The sequence below is a fragment of the Rosa chinensis genome, chromosome 2 (genome assembly GCF_002994745.2).
Source record: "Rosa chinensis cultivar Old Blush chromosome 2, RchiOBHm-V2, whole genome shotgun sequence".
Lineage (NCBI taxonomy): Eukaryota > Viridiplantae > Streptophyta > Magnoliopsida > Rosales > Rosaceae > Rosa > Rosa chinensis.
Genome location: NC_037089.1, coordinates 30,348,862 through 30,369,055, shown reverse-complemented (window position 1 = coordinate 30,369,055; position 20,194 = coordinate 30,348,862). Strand labels below are relative to the sequence as shown.

Here is a 20,194-nt window from a genome sequence, read left to right as displayed (position 1 = left end):
CTAATGTAGCGCAATCAGGTATGAAAGGTAAGGTTACTTTGAATAATACACGGATAATTGATACAGGTGCATCTGATCATATGACAAATGACCATAATCTTGTGAAAAACCTTAGACATTCCCTTCAAAATGTTGTCTCTCCTGCTGATGGAACTCCAACTTCAATCACCAAAGAAGGTTATATTGCTTTAGCTAATACCTTAACCCTTGAATCTGTCTTAGTTGTTCCATCACTAGCTTATAATCTCCTGACTGTTTGTCAAATTATTTTAGCTCTTGCATGTATTGTGACCTTATATCCGTCTTTCTGTGTGTTTCAGGACATTCTGACTCGGCGGATTCTTGGTTATGGAATTAGAAGGGGGAAATTGTACTACCTAGATTTAACAGAGACTGGAGAGAACCAGAAGCATCTTCTGGGGCAAGTTAATCAAATCAACGGGGTAGAGAATTCAAAGGAAGCTGTATGGTTATGGCATTGCCGTTTAGGTCATCTATCTTTTAGTTATCTTAAGAAGCTACAACCTCATTTGTTTTGGATTGTCAGTGATTTGGATTTCCATTGTGACATTTGTGAGCCGGCCAAGAGCCACCGAATTTCATATTCACTAAGTCTTAATAAAAGTCTTGTTCCTTTTATGAAATTCACTCCGATGTCTGGAGTCCTGCGAAAATTCCTTCTCTTTCTGGAGCCTGATATTATGTAATGTTTATTGATGATTGCATTCGCATGACATGGGTGTCATTACTGAAGAATAAGAGTGATGTATTCGGGATGTTTACCGAATTTCACAAAATGGTGACAACTCAGTATTAAAAATCCATCAGAGTGTTTCAGTCTAACAATGGTGGAAAGTTTGTGAATGTCCCTATGATTAAGTTTTGCCGATCACATGAAATTCGTCATCAAACCTCTAATTCTTATACTCCTCAACAGAATAGTTTAGCAGAACGAAATAACAAGAGGTTGATGGAAGTTGTTTGTGCTTCCTTAATTGGCATGAATGTACATCGGTCCTATTGGGTCGAAGCAGTGAAATTAGCAGCATATGCCATCAACCGTACTCAAGGGTAATTGAGTTTCAGAATCCTCATCGGAAGCTTCATATACTTTTGATCATCTCCTCTAGGCCTAATATGGAGCCCCGAGTGTTTGGGTGCACAACTTATGTCCATATATGATATACCAAAGCCACAACGGAGCAAACTTGATCCATGTGCAAAGAAGTGTATTTTTGTGGGTTATGCAAAGTTTCAGAAGGGCTACATATGTTATGACCCGCTCACCAAAACAGTACATATATCTCTTCACGTCTCATTCTAGAAATCTGAGCCATATTACTCAGGGGGAGCTTCTCAGTCTTCCCTTCAGGGGGAGAGAGGTTGTGAAGGGAATCCTCGTTCCATTATTGATTTTGAAGTCTTTGAAGACTTACAAAATTTGGAGGAACGATTTGAAAGTAGAAATTTTGAAATAGCCAAAAACGATCGATCGTTACGAGAGACAGAAGCTCCCAGTAGACAAAGCGATCGATCGTTCAACCCTAGAGATCTATCGCTTCCTAAGGCAGAAGCAAACGATTGATTTTCAACAAGCAGAAATTTTCAGTAGCCAAACGATCGATTGTTTCATGAGACATCTTTTTTGGATAGTTTGAATCAAAATCAAGTTGTATCTGAAGCTCACACACAAGATATTCCCCCTTCTACATCACCATCTGAAGATCATGCTCAGAATGATCCATCTCAGGTACCCCTAAACTTTAATGAGTCTTCTGGGTTAGAAAGTGTCAAAGGTAGGAAATCACAAAGGGTTACCAAGGGAATTCTTAAGAAACAATATGAACCAGATATCAAAGCCAAAGCTAAATGCCTTATAACTAACTTTATGTCTAACCATAGGATTTCCTGGTCACATGCACTTGTTGTTGATCAATAGTCTACTGTATCTATTCCTAGTAACATGCAAGATGCATTAACGGATCCAAAATGGACAAAGGAGATGAATGAAGAATTGGAAGCTCTTCAGAAGAATGCAACATGGGAACAAGTACCTATGCCGGTTGGAAAGAAGACTATAGGATGTTGTTGGGTGTTTACGCTGAAGCTTAATGCCGATGCAACTATTGATAGATACAAGGCAAGGTTGGTTGCAAGGGATATACACAACGCTATGGGATTGATTATGAGGAGACTTTTGCACCTGTGACAGACGTTCTATATCTGGGTACTTCACTTTTGTTGGAGGAAACCTTGTCACTTGGCGTAGTAAAAAGCAAAAAGTCGTTGCCAGATCAAGTACAGAAGCTGAATTTCGAGTTATGGCACATGGAGTTTGTGAAATGTTGTGGATCCGTAATGTCCTGAAAGACCTAGGTTACAAGCTTAAACGGCCAATGGATTTGCATTGTGATAATATAGTTGACATTGAGATTGCACATAATCCAGTTCAGCATTATAGAACAAAGCATCTGGAGGTTGACCGTCATTTTATTAAAGAAAATCTTGGCAGAAAGGTTATTTGCTTACCATTTGTAAACTCAGAGGAGCAATTAGCTGACTTTCTTACTAAATGAGTGTCCAGGAAGATATTCGACAGCTTGGTTGACAAGTTAGGCATGACAGATTTTTTTTGACTTTGTCAAGGGGAACCTAAATGTTTCCTAGGCCCAAGATAAACCTCTTCGTCGCATGTGAAATGCTCCAACTGTGTATTGCAGCACAATGCCTGGCCACTTTAACAGCTTCGGAATTCTAACCTAGGTTAGGGAGCACACCCAACTAGGCAAGAACCACTATGTCACTTGCAGTGGTTAGGCATAATAGATATCTATGCACCAACTTGAGGGGAAGTGTAGCTGTAAATCTGTCTGTAATTAGAATTCTTATTTATTTAGAAATATCCTGTAATTATAGAAATGATTGTTTCCTATTAGAGTTAGACTATTTCTTTGTACTTGTATATATACCCCAATTGTGAGATGAATAGAATCATCAAATTAATACTGAATTAAAGTATTCTTTTCTACTACTTAGACCTCCCATCTGCTTTCCCATAGCCAAATAAATGCAAACGCCAAAAACTCAGCAATGTGAAATTTTTGTGGCAGATTATTAAAGATGATCTTCTTCTTTTTTTGATACGTTATTAAAGATGATCGTGAAACGCGAATTGCACGTGTGCATGTACATTATATTCCAGAACATCAACATCGTCTAAAAAGAAATGCCTTCAAATTTCTCTAACAAAGTGACACCTATCAGCTTCTTCAGTAATTCCTAAAGGTGTCGGTTTCACAGCACTCCTGCACCAAGCAGAGCATATTTTGACAAAAATCACAATGTGAGACCTGCAGATGAAAGCTCATCAGAATATATACCTCACAAACTTGGTCTTGCCAATATGTCATGCTCTCCCTGTCCATGCACTTCAAGGAGAAATTAACCATGGACGTACTCGACAATACTATGAGAAATCAGGAATGTGTGCAAACAACAATATGGCAATTGATTCAGTACATTCGCGTCTGTACCGAAGAAAAACGCTGTCGACAGCAATGCTGCCAAAGGGCTCCCATGAGATGGATCTGTTACTACAGCTATTAATCAGCTAATTGTCCCCTGACGAATTCTCTTGTGTGTACAGATCGAGCTCAGAGTTTGCTTGAGGAAAATAAGTAACAGTTTATTTATAATATATCTTCCAGCACACTCTCTCAGCAACCAATCAAAAAAAGAAAAGGAACAGAGCATATCAAAACCATATAACTACGATCGAAGTTTAGTCAACAATGGACATGTCCGTTCGGTTGCTAACAAAACATAATTGAGACACAGGGAGATCTAATAAATTTTTGGGTCTAAATTTTGCTTTTCTCTCGGCAGTAGAAAAGAAAATCATAGAGGGAGAGATAGTTATTGAAAGGCATTAGTGCACTACAACGACGTTTTTGGAGTCCACTGCTGCATTCAAGAGGTAGTGGGCAGTAGACCTCACTCCCCTACAGGCGCCGGTGGTGTGACTACCTGGTCTTGCAGTGGCTAGTTGTTGTTGGCATTTCTGCAGCCATTAACAACAGTTCTTGGTAGTCTGTAAGTTTCCACAAAAATGCATCCATTACAACTGTACTATTTTATCTATTTCTTCAAATTATACATGGAATGTGTGTCTCATTAACAGTCAACACATATCAGTGCCTTCCACTATTAATATCAACAAAGTATAGATTCCTCATTTCAAAATCAATGTACTGTAGTACATTGTACACCTCGTCAATAAATGGACCAGATCACCAGAATGCTTTCCCGCTACAAAAGCTGTTACCTTGTTTCTCACATCAAACCAACTACAACCAGGCATTTCTTCACACCTTGATTTGCCATTCTCATCCTAACCATTTCAGCTTCCTTCCATTGCTTAGTTGCACAATAAAAATTTGACAATAACACATAGCTTGTCTCCTTATGTTGTTCTGTGGTTTTCAGAGTTTCCCCCATGCATCTATTTTCCAAATCCCAACTTCCCATGTGCAGAACATGTTCCAAGCAGAGCTTCACGCAAGCTGGTCTTAGCATATACTGAACAATCAGCCCGCTCCCTTGCTTCAGCTAAGTATCCAACTCTAGCAAGCATATCCACCATGCATGCTACATGATCTTTCTCAGGAGAGAGACCATAAATTGTTTGCATTGTTTCAAAAAGTATGGGACTTTCCCTTATTAATCCAGAATGGATGCAAGCCATCAACAAGAAGATGAAGGTAACATTATCTGGTTTAACCTGATTCACCACCATTTGTTCAAAAACTTGTAGAAATTGGATAGCTTTTCCATGCAATCCAAAAGCAATCAACCATCGCATTCCAAGATACCAATCCTTGTGCAATATATCACAGAATGCACAGATGGACCCTTTCAATTCTCTGCATTTAGCATACATGTTAACCAAGCCATTCCCAATAAAGGCATATGAATGGAAACCATAGAGAATTATGCAACCATGAAACATATCACCGCGTCCAAGTAAGCCAAGTTTGAACATGCAGGAAGAACAGCTGCAAAACTGAAATCGTCTTACTGTAGGTCAGTTGGCAACATATCAACAAAGAAGATAGCTGCTTCTTTCCCATGTCCATTTCCTTGAGATCATAGATGTCCATGAGACAATATTCTGTTCAAGGGATAGTTGAAATACATGAAGTGCTTCAAGGGTATTTCCCAGTTTCATGTAGGTATCAATCATCGCATTCCAGGACACCTGTGTTAGAGTTCAACCAGACTTGAACACATTTACTGCATTCACCAGGCAACCTAATTCAGCATAAATACTTAAAAGGAGTTCTTCACCAACACAGAAGATCTCCAACCACATTTTTGATGATAAAAGCACGCAACCACGCCGAAATTCTAATGCTTCACCGCAAGCTTTTATGAGTGCACTGAAAGTCCACTGATCTGGCAGGCACAAACTGTCTTTCATCTCTTTCAACAAACCCAAACAAAGTGCACAACCCACAATCATAATATTCCATGCAATATTGTTAGAATTTGTGGCTTTGATACCACTGTCGTAATTTGGGTGCGAAAGCTTATGGTTGTGATGGGCTAAGACTGTGTTTAGGACAATGTATTTGGGAGCTAGAAGTTGGGAGAAGATGTTTATAGGACAAAGATGATAGGAGGATATGATTTTGAATCACGTATTTATAGACATTGATGGATCATTCTAGATCTTCCTAAACTTATTAGATATTCTAGACCTTAATTACACTTCCATGATTAAAGCTAGAACCTTACCATTCTTATATGATAGCTCTAGAGTCTTCCTACATTTACATGATGAGTGTAGAAACTTCTTGCACTAGCTAAATGATCATTATAGATCATGATTGCTCTTGATTTCTCTCTAGATTGATGTAGATTATCTTAGATGATCAATGTGCATTAACTTTCAACAAATATCCTCCCTTCTAGGCACGACGTAGAACACTTCACACGCGGCATCAAACTGACTGGAGTATGTGTATGCAAATAAGTAAATAACGACGAACCCCAAGTAAATTCATAAGTTTCATGTCCTCAAACACTACACGGGTCCAAACATTTCCCAAACACATCAATAAGTGCATTGTTAACCAGCAACTAAGACTGGTAACCCAAAATCGTCACTAACGCATGCACATTGGTTCCACATTGATTGAACGTAAAGTGATTATGCCTCATATTTATTCTCATGTGGCGGAAAATAAAGTTATGAACCATCAGCTCTATCTTTGCCAAGAAATCTGAAGAATATAAATACAAAGCCCACAAGATTTTGAGCTTATGACCCTAGAAGGGCAACTACAACTCGACATAACTCAACTGACTACAAGTCTGAAAACCACAACCAGTTTTTGATAAATTCAAGGTGAAGTTTCTTATGTATATTGCAAAACTGAACCTTTCTCCCAACAGTTAAATCTCTATATGGCAATGTCAGGTGGATCGGCTTCAATAGGCATTTTTAACCACCATTCCTAGGCCAATCACACTTTTATCCAAGCCGGAAGCTACTAAAAATTCTACATTTGGATACTAATCAAGCATGAAACGCTATTACTGACCAGTGTTTGCTTTGATTCAATTAAACCTATTTTGCTTCAATTTCAATTATACTTCAAAAATTCTTTGGTCTTGGTCCAAAACTAAGTGCAACCAATCGAGCTAACTGAAATCTTATATGCTCTCACACTAGTACAGCCAACACACTGTACAACCAACTTGAAGCACAACAAATCAAGCTCAATCACATAACATATTCCTCGCGAAGTAGTAGTACCTAATAAGTGAAAAGAGTGAGCAAAGGGGATTCTTCTCTTCATTGGAATTGAAGACCTTCAAATGGACCAATCTAATCTCCACAAGGTCAGCACCAACGGCTTTAGCCCTGCCGATATCAACCACCATATTGGCCACCGATTTAGCCATGATCGGAGCACAAAGAAGGGTTGAACTCTTTCTCATTCCTCCACCTCCCACTTGAGCCTAGGCAACCCGAAATCCCAAAAACACAGAAAAGTAATCAACTTAACACAATGCAGGTGCCAATCCCCGTGCCATTACTCTAAATTTGATGTTGAAGCAATGCAGCAAATTACAGTTTGACAATTTATATAAGCTCAATCAGACAGAGAACGAATACTAGGAATTGAATTAGTTGAGAACCCAAAAAAAAAAAAACAATCGGGATTTGGACTTTAGAGAACTATGAACAGAGAATCAGAGGAGGTAGTTGGTTGTTACCATAACGTTTTGACAGTCCATTGATTGCTTGCTTGGTGTTGACAGAGAGTTGGAAACAAGCGTAGAAGATGCTGCTGTGGTTGAGTGTGTATAATAAAAAGTGATGGTTGTTCACTGATTTATAGGCGCATTACCTTTTCGAATGCCAGTGTATCCAACAAATCCATCAAAACTCATACATATATATACTTTGCATCACCCTTATACATCTACATATGGTCATATGGATATATAGATACATATATAACACTGGTTATAAACGACCCACGAAGGTCTACTAGGAGCTATGTGATATATGTTTATACAAATTTAGTTTCCCAAGTTCTCCTTTACAGTTGACATGATGACATGATGAAACTTAGAATATAAAAGGCTTTGTGAAAGAGAGAAGCTCAGTGGAACAGTACATAATTTCGCAAGAAAATTTGGCTTCCTTTAGTTATGAACTAGGTAGAAAGGGGTGCACGATGCTGCGGGTCTTTTAGTTGCAGTAATAATTGGTGTTTCAAAAATACGGAATGAGAAAACAAAGAAGAATCCAAACTGAAAACAGCTAAAAAAAGATCAGCATGCTAGCAAATTTCCATCCATAAAATACCAACTAAACAGTATAGCGTTTGGCATAAGTTTACTATAGTAAAATGCAACACCTGGATCCCTAGCAGAGTTTATTAAGTTCTTTTACCTAGATATCTAAAGATGATTATTGAAAAATAAGTTAAAAATATTTAGACAATGTGTTTTCAAAGGTCATGTAAAAAATTTACTACAGTGGTGACCGATTTGTTGCTGGAATGTTCCTTCCTGTACTTCTCTCTAAACTCCTCCCTATTCAAAATCGAAACAAAAGTCAGCGAAATATATTCACACCAAAAAAAACAAAAAAAGGAAAATTTTCACAGATCCAAAAAATTCATGAACATGCTCAAAGATCACTTTTTTCTCTACTCAATAAAATGAATCCCACAACCCCAGCTGAATTGTAAATAAAGAAAGGGAGACAGGACCTTGAACATGGCATCAAATCTAACTTGAAGAAATGTAAATAAAGAAAGGGAGACGGGGCCTTGAACATGGCATCAAATCTGACTTGAACAAATTGTTGGGGGACTAACGATCAAAATGTAGGGGCTGTAGTATATTTGAAATTAACTTGTTCAAAATCCACATTATATGAGTTCCATCTCCTCACATATATTAAGTAATAAAAAAAAAACTTGTCTAAAACTTGTATCCAAACCCATCAAAACTTAAACTGACAGCATATAGTATATTTAGAAAGGGGCAACAAAAACCTCCAATTCAGGAGCATAGTTACTTAATGAGGCCATACATAACTACATATGATTAATTAACTTGCCAGACCGGGTTATCTACATTTGAAAGGAAACACCTCACTGGGTTTCTCACTAAATCTTTCTACTATGCATCCTCTTCCCTTAAACAACTTCAAAGTTACTAGAAGCATCATCCATCTTGCTTGAAGAATTATGCAAAGCAAGAAGTTAAAAATTATTAGGTCTATATAATTATACACCATGTGTGTTTGAGTGTTCATATTTCATAGACCGGAAGGTCCACATTGTGGAATCCAATGGCACCCGGTTAGTAAAATTTCAAAGCCAAGTTAATCTATAGACAGCGGAAACGAATTCCATCAAACTCATTCATATCACACGCAAACCCAATTCAGAACAACAGAATAAGTAACAATTGGTGTCCCTAATCGTCTTAAAATACAAAATCAATGGTGGAAAAAGAGCAAGAACTCAATTGAGAAGAGCAAAAATCAAGTAAATACCCCTTTTGTCTTTCTTCCAGGAAGCTCAATCACCTTGTGCTCAGATAATCAGACGCGAATTCACTTGGGTTAGGATCTTCGCTCTCTCTCTCTCTCTCTCTCTCAGTGTAAAATTTCAGTCAATTGGGCAAAAGAGAGCTAGCGGTCGTTCGGGGGAGAAAAGAGAAGAAGACACGGGGAAACAACACGGCGCCGTATAAATCGTACAGGTGGGCTGGCACAATTCTTATGTTCACCCCCACAATATTCACTTCTACTAATGTCGATTAACATACTTTTACTTAATATTTACTTAATAAATTTATCATCCAACGGATTCATATTTTAGATTAGCCTTTAAAGATCATCTCTGTAAAAAATCAATCGAATCAGAAATCGTTTAATTATCTAATTGAATCAAACAAATGGATAGTTGTAACAACACTTTCTACTATTATGATGTACCGTCCATGTATTTTATCGAAATGAATAACTCAACGGTTTTCAATTTGATTGATTTTTTACAGAGCTAATTTTTGTATGATGTTATACAACATGAATGGTTGGATTAGAAAATTATAAAGTTAAAATACATTAATCACAATAAAGGGTAAATATGATCGTTCACCCTAGGGATGAACCTAAGAATTATCTGGCAGGATGTGCAATTGTTTAAAACACATAAGAGCAAACAGTGGTGTTCACCTGTTCAGTTGCTGACCAAAGAATTTATGCTCAATAACCCTTAGATTTACATCTAATGGTGGAAAACAAAACACCTCAACTTAATAATAATTCTCTCTGCCATTGGATTTACATCCAAAGGTGGTTGAGCATTATTTTCTTGGTCAATAACTGACCAGGTGAACATTTTCGTAAGAGCAAAATTGGCAAAACACTATTCATAAGGATGGTCACTGATCATAAGGAGTTGGGGCTTTAGAAGAGAAAATTGTGCAATTGTTTAAAACACATAAGGGCAAAATTGGCAAAACACTATTCATAAGGATGGTCACTGATCATAAGGAGTTGGGGCTTTAGAAGAGAAAATTGGAGGTTTCCTTTTATTATTTGTTTTTTTTTTTTTGATACGAAAAGGCTATAAATTAGAAATAAAAGCCTCTCGGACAACCACAGTTTACAACATCAAACAATAAAGCTCTCGAAGCCTCATTAGGAACCCTATTGATCCAAGTTGAACCGTTTACATGAATTCCTCTTGTTATTTGTTGTGTAAACCAATAGAACATTTTTTGTAAACCAATTGAAAAGAAAGAAAAGTCCATTATGGACAACATAAACTAGTACACAAGTAGTACAAGTTTATCACTAAACTAGTTCTAAACATCCATAAGCTCAGTAAATTAATAAACCCAACTGAGCAAATGAAGATCAGCAACCAAGAAACCCAAAAGGACTGATTGAAATCTAACTCTGGATCTAGGTCAAGATCTCAGACGGAGGATGTGTCTTTGGCGGACTGTAATCCGGAAGATATACTTCCTCGGTAGTCCCATCAAGAACATCATCTTGGTTTGATGGAAACTTATAGTCCATGCCTTTTTGACGATCACTTCCATTGCTGCTTTGTGACACTTGCAAACTCCTTGCTGTCAAAGTAAACCAAGAAGAAGAATAAAATTCCCAAAACACAAACATTCAGACGAAAATCTTGACGAGTTATATATGTAAAGAGAAAATTTCATATGTACGTTTACCTCTAGCAGTGATAGAGATGAAGAAAACCAAGATAAGAACAGAAAGAACAAGACGCTTGCATAGTATTATAGCCATATCTTAAAAGATCTTGATGATCTGCTCTATATTATCTATCTTTTGCTGTATATATAGAAATTATAATGTTATAATATAGATGCACTTGCTCATATTTATATATAATGGGATGGAATAGTTGTTGCCTCAGTACCCGTCCAAGTAGAGCAGTTTGGTTAATGTGACATGATCACAATAGGTTTCGTAAGCAGACTTCACCTAGAACAGTCGGCAGGCTTATATTTTACAAGTATTTATTCTTCACCTTCTAGCTTTAACCAACAGGTCTTATTATATACAATAGCATAGAAGCAGCAGCATTATGAGTCCTATGGGAGTTCATATAAAAAATACGCACCCTTGTTCCTTTATCTCCAAATATACCAAGAGATGAAAATGCACAAAGCATGCGACTGCATCCCTTGATATTTGTAGCTTAGTTGATAGAGGGTAGCAGAACTTCAACCTTCCCAATGAAGTCTGATTGTCTGAAGGTTCTCTGTATTAATGTACCTGGGGATGCCAAGAGAATGCCAAACAGCTTGAGGTTTAGGCCAATCACGAGGAATACGAAACATGCTCTTCTGTATATCTTGGCACCACTAGGATCCGGAGTGAGTTGCCTCTTCCTTCAACAATTAATATCAACAATGTATGGATTCCTGATTTCAAAATCAATGTACTGTAGTATATTATACATGTCATCCATAAATGGGTCAGAATTCTTCCCTGCGACAAAAGCCATTACCTTGTTTCTCACTTCTATCCAACTACATCCAGGCATTTTCTTCACCCCTTGATCTGCCATTCTCTTCCTAACCATTTCAGCTTCCTTCCATTGCCCACTTGCACAGTACAAATTTGACAATAACACATAGCTTGTCTCATTATGTGGTTCTGTTATTTTCAGCGTTTCCCCCAAATATTTTCCAAATCCCAACTCCCCATGTGCAGAACATGCTCCAAGCAGAGCTTCACACGAGCTGATCTTAGCATTATATACTGAACAATACTTATCAGCCAGTTCCTTAGCTTCAGCTAAGTAACCACCTCTTCCAAGCATATCCACCATGCATGCCACATGATATTTGTCAGGAGAGAGCCCATAAATTGTCTGCATTGTTTCAAAAAGTGCACGACTTTCTCCTATCAATCCAGAGTGGCTGCAAGCCATCAACAAGCCGATAAAGGTAACATTATCTGGTTTGACCCCATTTACCACCATTTGTTCAAAAAATTGTAGAGTTTCAATAGCTTTTCCATGTAATCCAAATGCAAACAACATCGTGTTCCAAGATACCAAATCCTTGTGCAATATATCACAGAATGCACGGATGGACCCTTTCAAATCCCCGCATTTAGCATACATGTTAACCAAACCGTTCCCAATAAACGCATATGCATGGAAACCATAGTGAATTATGCAACCATGAAACATTTCCCCGCATCCAAGTAATGCTAAGTTTGAACATGCATGAAGGACGGCAGCAAAACTGAAATCATCTGGTTCTAGTCCAGTTCTCAACATATCAACAAAGAACATTGCAGCTTCTTCCCCACGTCCATTTCTTGCATACCCTGAGATCATAGATGTCCAAGAGACAATATTCTGTTCAGGGGATAGCTGAAACACACGAAGTGCTTCATGGGTATTTCCCAGTTTCATGTAGATATCAATCATCGCATTCCAGGACACCTGTGTTAGAGTTCCACCGGACTCAAACACCTTCACCGCATTGCCCAGGCAACCTAATTCAGCATAAAAACTCAAAACCGAGTTCTTCACCTCCGCAGAAGAGCTCCAACCACTTTTAATGATGAAAGCATGCAGCATGCAACCACACCGTAATTCCAATGCCTCCGCGCAAGCATTCATAAGAGCACTGAAAGTCCACTGATCTGGCCGGCACAAACTCTCTTTCATCTCTTTCAACAACCCCAAACACATCTCCACTTCCCCATTTCGTGCATAACCCACGATCATAACATTCCAAGCTCTCTCCACCCTTCTAGGCATTACACAAAACACTTGACGCGCGGCGTCAAACAGTCCGGAGTTTGTGTATGCAAATAACAAAGAACACCAAGTTACTTCATTCCTAAGTTCCATCTCTTCAAACACTCTAGTAGCACTGCAAGGCTCCAAGCACTTGCCATACATATCAATAAGCGCATTGTTGACTGGCAAGTAAGACTGGTAGCCCAAAACAATGAGTACACAATGTAATTTGGCTCCACATCGAAGGTTACATGCGCCGGCACAGGCGCTTAATGTAGCAGTGAAGGTGAAGTGATCGGGCCGGGTGTTGGAGATTCTCATGCTGCGGAGAAGAGAGAGAGCTTGGTGGTGGAAGCCCAGTTGGGTATAGGCGGTGAGCATTGCGTTCCAGGCAATGGAGTCTCGGTGAGGCATTTCGTCGAACAGTTTTCGGGCATGGTTGGTGTGACCCAACCTTGCAAAGGCTGCTATCTTCGACGTCGTTTTGATCAATGTCTGAGCGCATGTCATTCTATTGTAGTAGAATATGCCCATTAACCTATGAATGAGCTTCTGCGGAGGAAGAATGCCACGAGCTCAAGCTGCTGTAAGGAAGTTGGACCCATTTTGAAAAGGTTCAAAGGCCTTTGCTGGTCTTTGTTTTCACTGTAAATGAACAAATGATTGGACATCGTGACATTTTATTATAATACGCGATTTTGGACAGACCTATATCTTCCTCTTGCAAGTATTGTGTGACTTGGTGTTCTTTGTTATTTGCATACATAACTAGGCTACTTTTGAAAACATCGACTAGCAGATTGGCGGAAATAATACTTAGGGTAGAATTCCTGCGGATCATTTAGTTCCGTAATCTTAACCGTTCAATTTATAAATATTATCTATGTAAAAACAGTCAACATAAACGAAAATTATTAATGTTAAATTTCGCAAAAACCATCTCTACTTATTTGACATAGTAGAAAGCCAAACCGTGTGGTATGTTCAACTCTATGTCGAGACTTAGGAGCCTGTTGGCAACGACCTTTTCCCTTCAATTGCAATACAAGATTCTTCGAGAAATCATATATTGCTTGAATCGATTTGCCAATACTAAGAATTACTTTTTCTTCTCAAAGTTAAAAAGAACAATAACAAAAATCAGATCAACTGATCCTTTTCTTCTATAAGGAATGTGTGTCAAACATATCAAATCAGAATAGAAGAACACAAAATAAAGATCCACTAAAGGTAAAAGTCTATATTTCAACTTTTTTTGAAGGACATTAGAATCAGCATCTCACTTCATACAAACATATATGATCGCGGCCAACTGATTCACTAAACTCTCACAAATGCACCCACTACTAACTACTGCCAACAAGAAGGGTGCTTGGTGTATACTTTTCTTTTGGACTCAAAGCACTGTGTCACTGCTGACACAGTGCTGTTTCTCATGCCTTATAGGGGCGTATAGAACAAGCAAGAATTTGACGACTTTGGGTGACAAACCTCAAGAGGTGCTCTCCACAACTTTCCTGAAGAGTTCCTTTGGTGCTGCAAGTTACAGTTAAAATGCATAAGAGACGATAATAAAACCATAGAACGTAGACCTTTGAGTGCTATAACTAAATCTTACCAGGCAATCCAGTGAACCTCTCAAACTGTTCATATGCCTGTCCAATGAACATCTCCGACCCACTAACAACTATGGCACCAGACTCTTCTGCTTCCTTCAAGAGTCTGGTTATTTTGGGGGTGTAAACGGCATCGAACACCAAGGCGTAAGATTTCAGAGCATGCTGCAAAAACAGAAAGCCAATTAACTAAAGAGATCCAATGCTATTTATAGTGCATGACCACATACCTTGTACTATGTAAGGCCAACTGATCATTTATCATGCAACAGAATAAGAGGGTGGCAAACCTTAGAAATGGGTGTCTCATTAACTTTGGGCTGCATTCCAATAGATGTTGTGTTTGCAAGAATCATGCCATCCTCTGGGTGGAATTTATCTAGATCAGAAATAGACAAAGCCTGTCCCCCAATTGTGTCTGCAATTTCTCTGGCTCGATCTTGAAGAAAATAATTAAGCATATATTAAGATTATAAAAAAAAAAAAGATATGGATTTTGAAATGAAGTATAGAAGTGGACAGTGGGGAAAAAAGAGGTAGCTAACAGGAAAAACAGTTAACAAGCGAGAAATATAATATTGAGCAACAATATAAGGTGTAACCCACTTCATGTCTAGAACATAATAACTCTGTTTTTTTTAAGCAGCAAGAACATGATAATACTTAATAGTATAGATCTGTACTAGAATAATGCAGACTTTGAAGGTTATGCAAAGATTCAAATCTTACAGTAATTATGAAACAATAGTTGATCTTTTTCCTTAACAAGAAAGTAGGAATGGATACAAATTGAATATGGTCCCTCTGATCCATGGTATCAAACTTTGTTAAATATGAGCATTTGGTTCGAAGAAATTTTGGGTCATGTCAAAGAGATATGGAAGCAAAGTGTTGCTGATGACACTGGATATCAGTGTGAATACAAAATCTGTGGGGATTTCAATTTAAGGAGAGCAACGTTTGCTGGGTGTTGCCAGACATTGCACCTCCTTGATGAGTGAAAAGTTTAAAGTGTCGGAGAACAGGGTAAACACTATGGGTTTGTCTAGTAATGGCAATTATATGGGTCAAGTAGGCAAACCAAAACAGATAGAATATTTAAGGATACTAAGGCTTGGGCGAAGTTTATGTTTCGTGCAGTTCTTTCGCCTCTCCATATTTCAGAGACATATCTCTATCACACATTATTTTTTATTGAAAGCTATATTATCTTGATTAGCTGACTATCCCATACAGTCCAGTTAGACAATTGACATGTGACTGCGTAAAGGTGTTTATCAGTATGAAGAAGAACACAGAACCTATTTCAAACAACAAAATCTTACAATTCTTTGAAATAATTCAAAGGTAACCTTCATCTTCTATAAAAATGAGCATGGATAGTAAAAATGACCCCAAAGAGAAAGGGAGAGAAATGAACTAAAAAACACAGATTGACCATTGTTAATTAATATAGTATGAAAGATCAGAAAAACAAAAACAAAGTTCATAAGCTTACAGGAAAAAAATCAAAATCAAAAGGTGGAACTAACCATAGGTGCGGTTGGCAATCACAATCCTTGCTCCCTTCTGTTTTGCGCCATAAGCAAGGGCCTTGCCAGCACCTCCGGCACCTATGACAACAAATAGCCTACCAGCTAAAGGGGAACCAGTTACAAGGGAACTGTTGAGTGAACCTGTAAAGGAAGGTAAGCAGAAACTCAGACACCCTAAAGAAAAATTTTCCTAGAATAAATAGAGAGAGGAAAAAAAAAATTAGCTAGTACAACAAGATGCAAACCTCGCAGTCCATCCTCTATGGCAGAGATAGCCCCGACGTAGTCCGTATTTAATCCATATAACTTTCCATCAGTCGGTCTCCTTATAATGCAATTAATAGCTCCTATTGACTGAATATCATGATCCAGATAGAACAATTATGAGCAAGTATCAGTAAGAAAAATGAATCATATGTACGAGTATGAATCAAAAGTCAGCCAACTAATGCAACAAAAATGTCAACGCTAGTAATATTAGAGAGTGATTCATTCACTACCTTTGCAACTGGATCAACCTCGTCACAGCACTTAAGTGCAGCTTCCTTGTGAGGAATTGTAACACTGTCAGAAATAAAGACAATAAGCTCTGATCTTCATTTAATAAGAGAATTAACTGTATACCTACTATTTATAATCAACTCTAATGACTATGAACCTGAAACCAGCAAAATCCGCAGATGAGTATGTCTTGAGAAATTTGGCAATGTCATCCACCAACAAATGTACATAAACTCCATTGAAACCCACTGACTTGAATCCTTCATTATGCAAAATAGGCGATTTGCTGTGGCTGACGGGCTTTCCAATAATACCGAACACTTTTGTGTCAGGCCCTATCTGTCTGACATTATATAGATGCAAGATATCCTTGATAGTAGGTTGACCAGGAGCTGAAACTGCTCCTGAATCAATTGTGCCAAAGGTAAGATAACCACCAAATTTGGCGCAGAGTATCCGTGAAATCAAACCCCTTTCACCCATTACAAGTCCAATTATTGGGACCTGAAATTCCATGGAAAAGTTAGTTTTGTTCTCATCTTAAGAATTAAAACGTGTGAAAATGCAATGACTCAAAGAGAAGACCTTCCCTGCAGGCGCATTTACGCACGCATACAAAGGAAGAGAGAGTAATTTGACCCATTTTTTCATCCTCTTGTTATTCTCTCTATCAAACTGACATGTCTATCTACAACTCACTCTTGATCTTCCTGAGAAAATCAGTTTTTAAACCAGAGAAGCAATCTGCCTACACTCCCCCCAGATGAACCCCATTTATTTGACGAGTACATTTTACTTATAGTAATCATCTTAAATAACAGCAAAATGTTGTCCATTCTTTACCACTGGTAGTACAGAGAAATAAGAATAGCACTACTCAACATGGAAACATTCAAACTACTGCTGTGATCAATTAATATTACAGGTACTATCTGAGGTGGCCTACTATCTGAGGTGGTATGCTATTTATAGCGGGTCGGTAGAAGGATTATGTAGATGGCCTTATCCCCCCTTGAGGGAAGGTTTGTCTCCCATTACAAACCCACCCGCCTACAGTTCACAGTACAACAGAGCCAAGCCAAGCTCATATTTGCAGAGTATTAGTACTACCATAAATCATTTATTTTAGTAGAAGGTCTTACATATCATCTAATGTACCATCTAAATGAGAAGGAAACATGATCCATTATAGACCATTAGTCTCTACGGTTTGCAGACTATTGAATTGGGCAGGGTATACAAGGCTTATTAGTGTGAGGTATTGGGAAGGTTGTGTTCATTTTTTAACCACTAGCCTCCAGTCACAAAATAGTAATCTTCCTTTGTGTTGAGTCTCAACTCATATTTACAGAACACTATTACTAACATAAAGCATATAAAATGCACACCTAAGTAAACCATATATATCTGCACATTGATTTTGATCCATCAACATACTGGTATATAAGGTTACCTACAAGAACAGTGATCTCAAGTTCAATTCAAAAAGGAAACAAACTCTGCACCAAGCTGAAATACTGCAATAAATAGCATACCACCTACATTGCTTACTTGAGAATGCACGGTTATTTGAAAAATGCGAGCGACATCAGTGATATCCAAGGCAAAGGTTGCAATCTTCACTATATCAGCTCCAGTGGCTTGTATTTTTGCAACAAGATTGCCAAGAGCCTCAACAGATGGAGTTTCTTGATAGTTGTGAGAAGAAACAATAATTTTTAGCTTTTCAGGCTTCTTGTCTTGTATGGAGCCAATAAATTCTTGAGCAACCTTCAACAGAGGTAATAACATTAGTAAATGGAAACTTAGGTTTAGAACCCAAATTATAAAGTTACAATGGAAAATAGATTAATCAATTTTTTAAAATCTTTACTACAGAGTACAGTCACACTACTTAGGGTAGCTTGTTCAGATTTTACTGGCAGGAGAATGTATTGACATGCTACTTCAGGTATTTGTTTCATTAGGAAAAAATGATGTCTTTACCTACATAAATTTGTGTAACAAAAAAAACACAAACAAAAGTTGAATGATCTAGAAGTTGTCTTTACAGTCACAAATAGACTGTTAGGGAAGGACCGATAAAATATATCATGTTACATAGTTTATGATATCACCATGCCAAAGGACGAAAATGCTTTAGAGTTATCTAGTCATTAAGGAGCAACCTGAAGCTCAACATCGATGTAATCTGCCCCCAACTCCATAGCTAGTCGAAGCGCATCTAGTCTGCTCTTTTCATCACCATCATACTGACCACCTTCCCACTTTGGTCTAGAAAAATTATAAATGTCAGATAAGATCTAGCAGAGAGATTCTTAGGTTGATCACATTCAAAATACAAAAGTTGATACTGATATGCAAAGAAACACGTGCTAGCATGAGAAGACATGAAAATTTCACTCCACATTAAGCACTTAGAAGCAAAAAGCATACACCACTTCACATAAAAAAGTTGCCGTGAAATCTGATAAGAGAAAGGAAAAGCCCATCTGAGTGATAAAACATGAAGAGTTGACTCATGTAGTCAACACTATAAGAAGAGAGGAAAAACCTCATTCATTACATTTTACTACCCATAAGAAGTTCACAACCAATGAACCATCATTTTCTCCGACCGTAGATCTCTATAAGGCAATGCATCGACTTCACTTACCATTTTTTAACAACCATTCCTAGGCCAATCACACTTTTATCTAAACCAGAAGCTACTATCATGAAACATCATTACTGATCGTCGTTTATTTAAATTTGATTAAACTTGTTTTGCTCAATTCCACACTCTCTTATCATAACAAGTTGTAAACTTCAAAAATTCTTTGGTCTAACTTAAATCTCTACACGCTCTCTCATAATAGCACAACAAACTTGAAGCAGCACAACAAAACAAGCTCAATCACACAAGATAAGATATTTGTAGCGAACTAGTACCTATAAGTGAAAAGAGTGGGCAAAGCGGATTGATCAATTAGGGTCTTGACATCTTGATTACAATTGAAGACCTTCAAATGGTCCAATCGAATCTCCACAAGGTCAGCACCAGCGGCCTTTGCCCTGCCAATCTCAACCACCATCATGGCCACCGATTCGGCCACGATCGGAGCACAAATTAGAGTTGAACTCTTCCTCATTCCTCCGCCTCCCACTTGTGCTGAAGCAACCTGCAACCCCAAAACACACAGAAAAGTAGTAAACTTTGGCACGTTTCAGGCTCCAGAATTTGAGAGAACGAGAGAGAGAAAGGGAAAGGTTACCGCAAGGTTTGGTGAGTCCATTGGTGGGTTGGTGTTGATAGAGAGAGAGAGAGAGAGAGAGAGAGAGGGAGAGAGAGGGAGGGAGGGAGAGTGGGAAAGAAGCGAAAGAAGATGGTGCTTAAAAAGGAGTGGAGGGGGTTGGTGAAAGCGTGGAGACGACACAACAATTGTCAAAATCTTTCGTTTTTAGGTACCCACCGCATATCTAAACAGACCCCGCGGTACAGAGTATCTAGACATACCCCTACAAAAAAAAACACACTCCAAAATTGACAATTTGTTTCCTAGTTTAGTAATGACCTTATGATATATGTCTAGGACTCTAGGTCTGATAGAAGAATTGAAATCAATTATCCATTACTAAAGGGATTTCAATGATTTTAATCAAATCAATTTAATTATATCTTACTCTTGGATCCTTTAAACAAGATTATCACAACGTTCTTTTAGTG

The 20,194-nt window shown here is 38.1% G+C and overlaps 2 protein-coding genes and 1 long non-coding RNA gene across 5 annotated transcripts; all 3 read right to left on the bottom strand.

The window, feature by feature from the left end:
- Window positions 1–4,097: 4,097 nt before the first annotated feature.
- Window positions 4,098–9,268, bottom strand: LOC112186996. 2 transcript variants are annotated; one of them, XR_002930956.2, is made up of 3 exons: window positions 9,086–9,268; window positions 7,285–8,112; window positions 4,098–7,026 (listed from the first exon to the last, which is right to left on the bottom strand). It is a non-coding gene; the product is annotated as an uncharacterized LOC112186996 (long non-coding RNA). The 2 variants fall into 2 exon arrangements; XR_005806626.1 differs by having other exon boundaries at window positions 4,110–8,112.
- Window positions 9,269–10,218: 950 nt separating this feature from the next.
- LOC112186993 (pentatricopeptide repeat-containing protein At2g36980, mitochondrial) lies at window positions 10,219–13,902 on the bottom strand. Its single transcript, XM_040514795.1, has 2 exons — window positions 11,196–13,902; window positions 10,219–10,674 (listed from the first exon to the last, which is right to left on the bottom strand). The coding sequence occupies exon 1, from the start codon at window positions 13,368–13,370 to the stop codon at window positions 11,469–11,471; it is 1,902 nt and encodes a 633-aa protein (XP_040370729.1). The 5' UTR covers window positions 13,371–13,902; the 3' UTR covers window positions 10,219–10,674; window positions 11,196–11,468.
- A 152-nt stretch (window positions 13,903–14,054) lies between these two features.
- On the bottom strand, window positions 14,055–19,905 carry LOC112186992 (bifunctional 3-dehydroquinate dehydratase/shikimate dehydrogenase, chloroplastic). 2 transcript variants are annotated; one of them, XM_024325586.2, is made up of 11 exons: window positions 19,743–19,905; window positions 19,420–19,649; window positions 18,657–18,762; window positions 18,031–18,258; window positions 16,646–16,992; window positions 16,488–16,551; window positions 16,233–16,341; window positions 15,985–16,128; window positions 14,743–14,891; window positions 14,455–14,617; window positions 14,055–14,372 (listed from the first exon to the last, which is right to left on the bottom strand). In XM_024325586.2, exons 1-11 carry the CDS (start codon window positions 19,761–19,763, stop codon window positions 14,329–14,331), a joined length of 1,605 nt encoding a protein of 534 aa, XP_024181354.1. In that variant the 5' UTR covers window positions 19,764–19,905; the 3' UTR covers window positions 14,055–14,328. The 2 variants fall into 2 exon arrangements, with proteins under 2 accessions (XP_024181354.1, XP_024181355.1); XM_024325587.2 differs by having other exon boundaries at window positions 18,040–18,258; window positions 19,743–19,904.
- Between the last annotated feature and the right edge of the window lie 289 nt (window positions 19,906–20,194).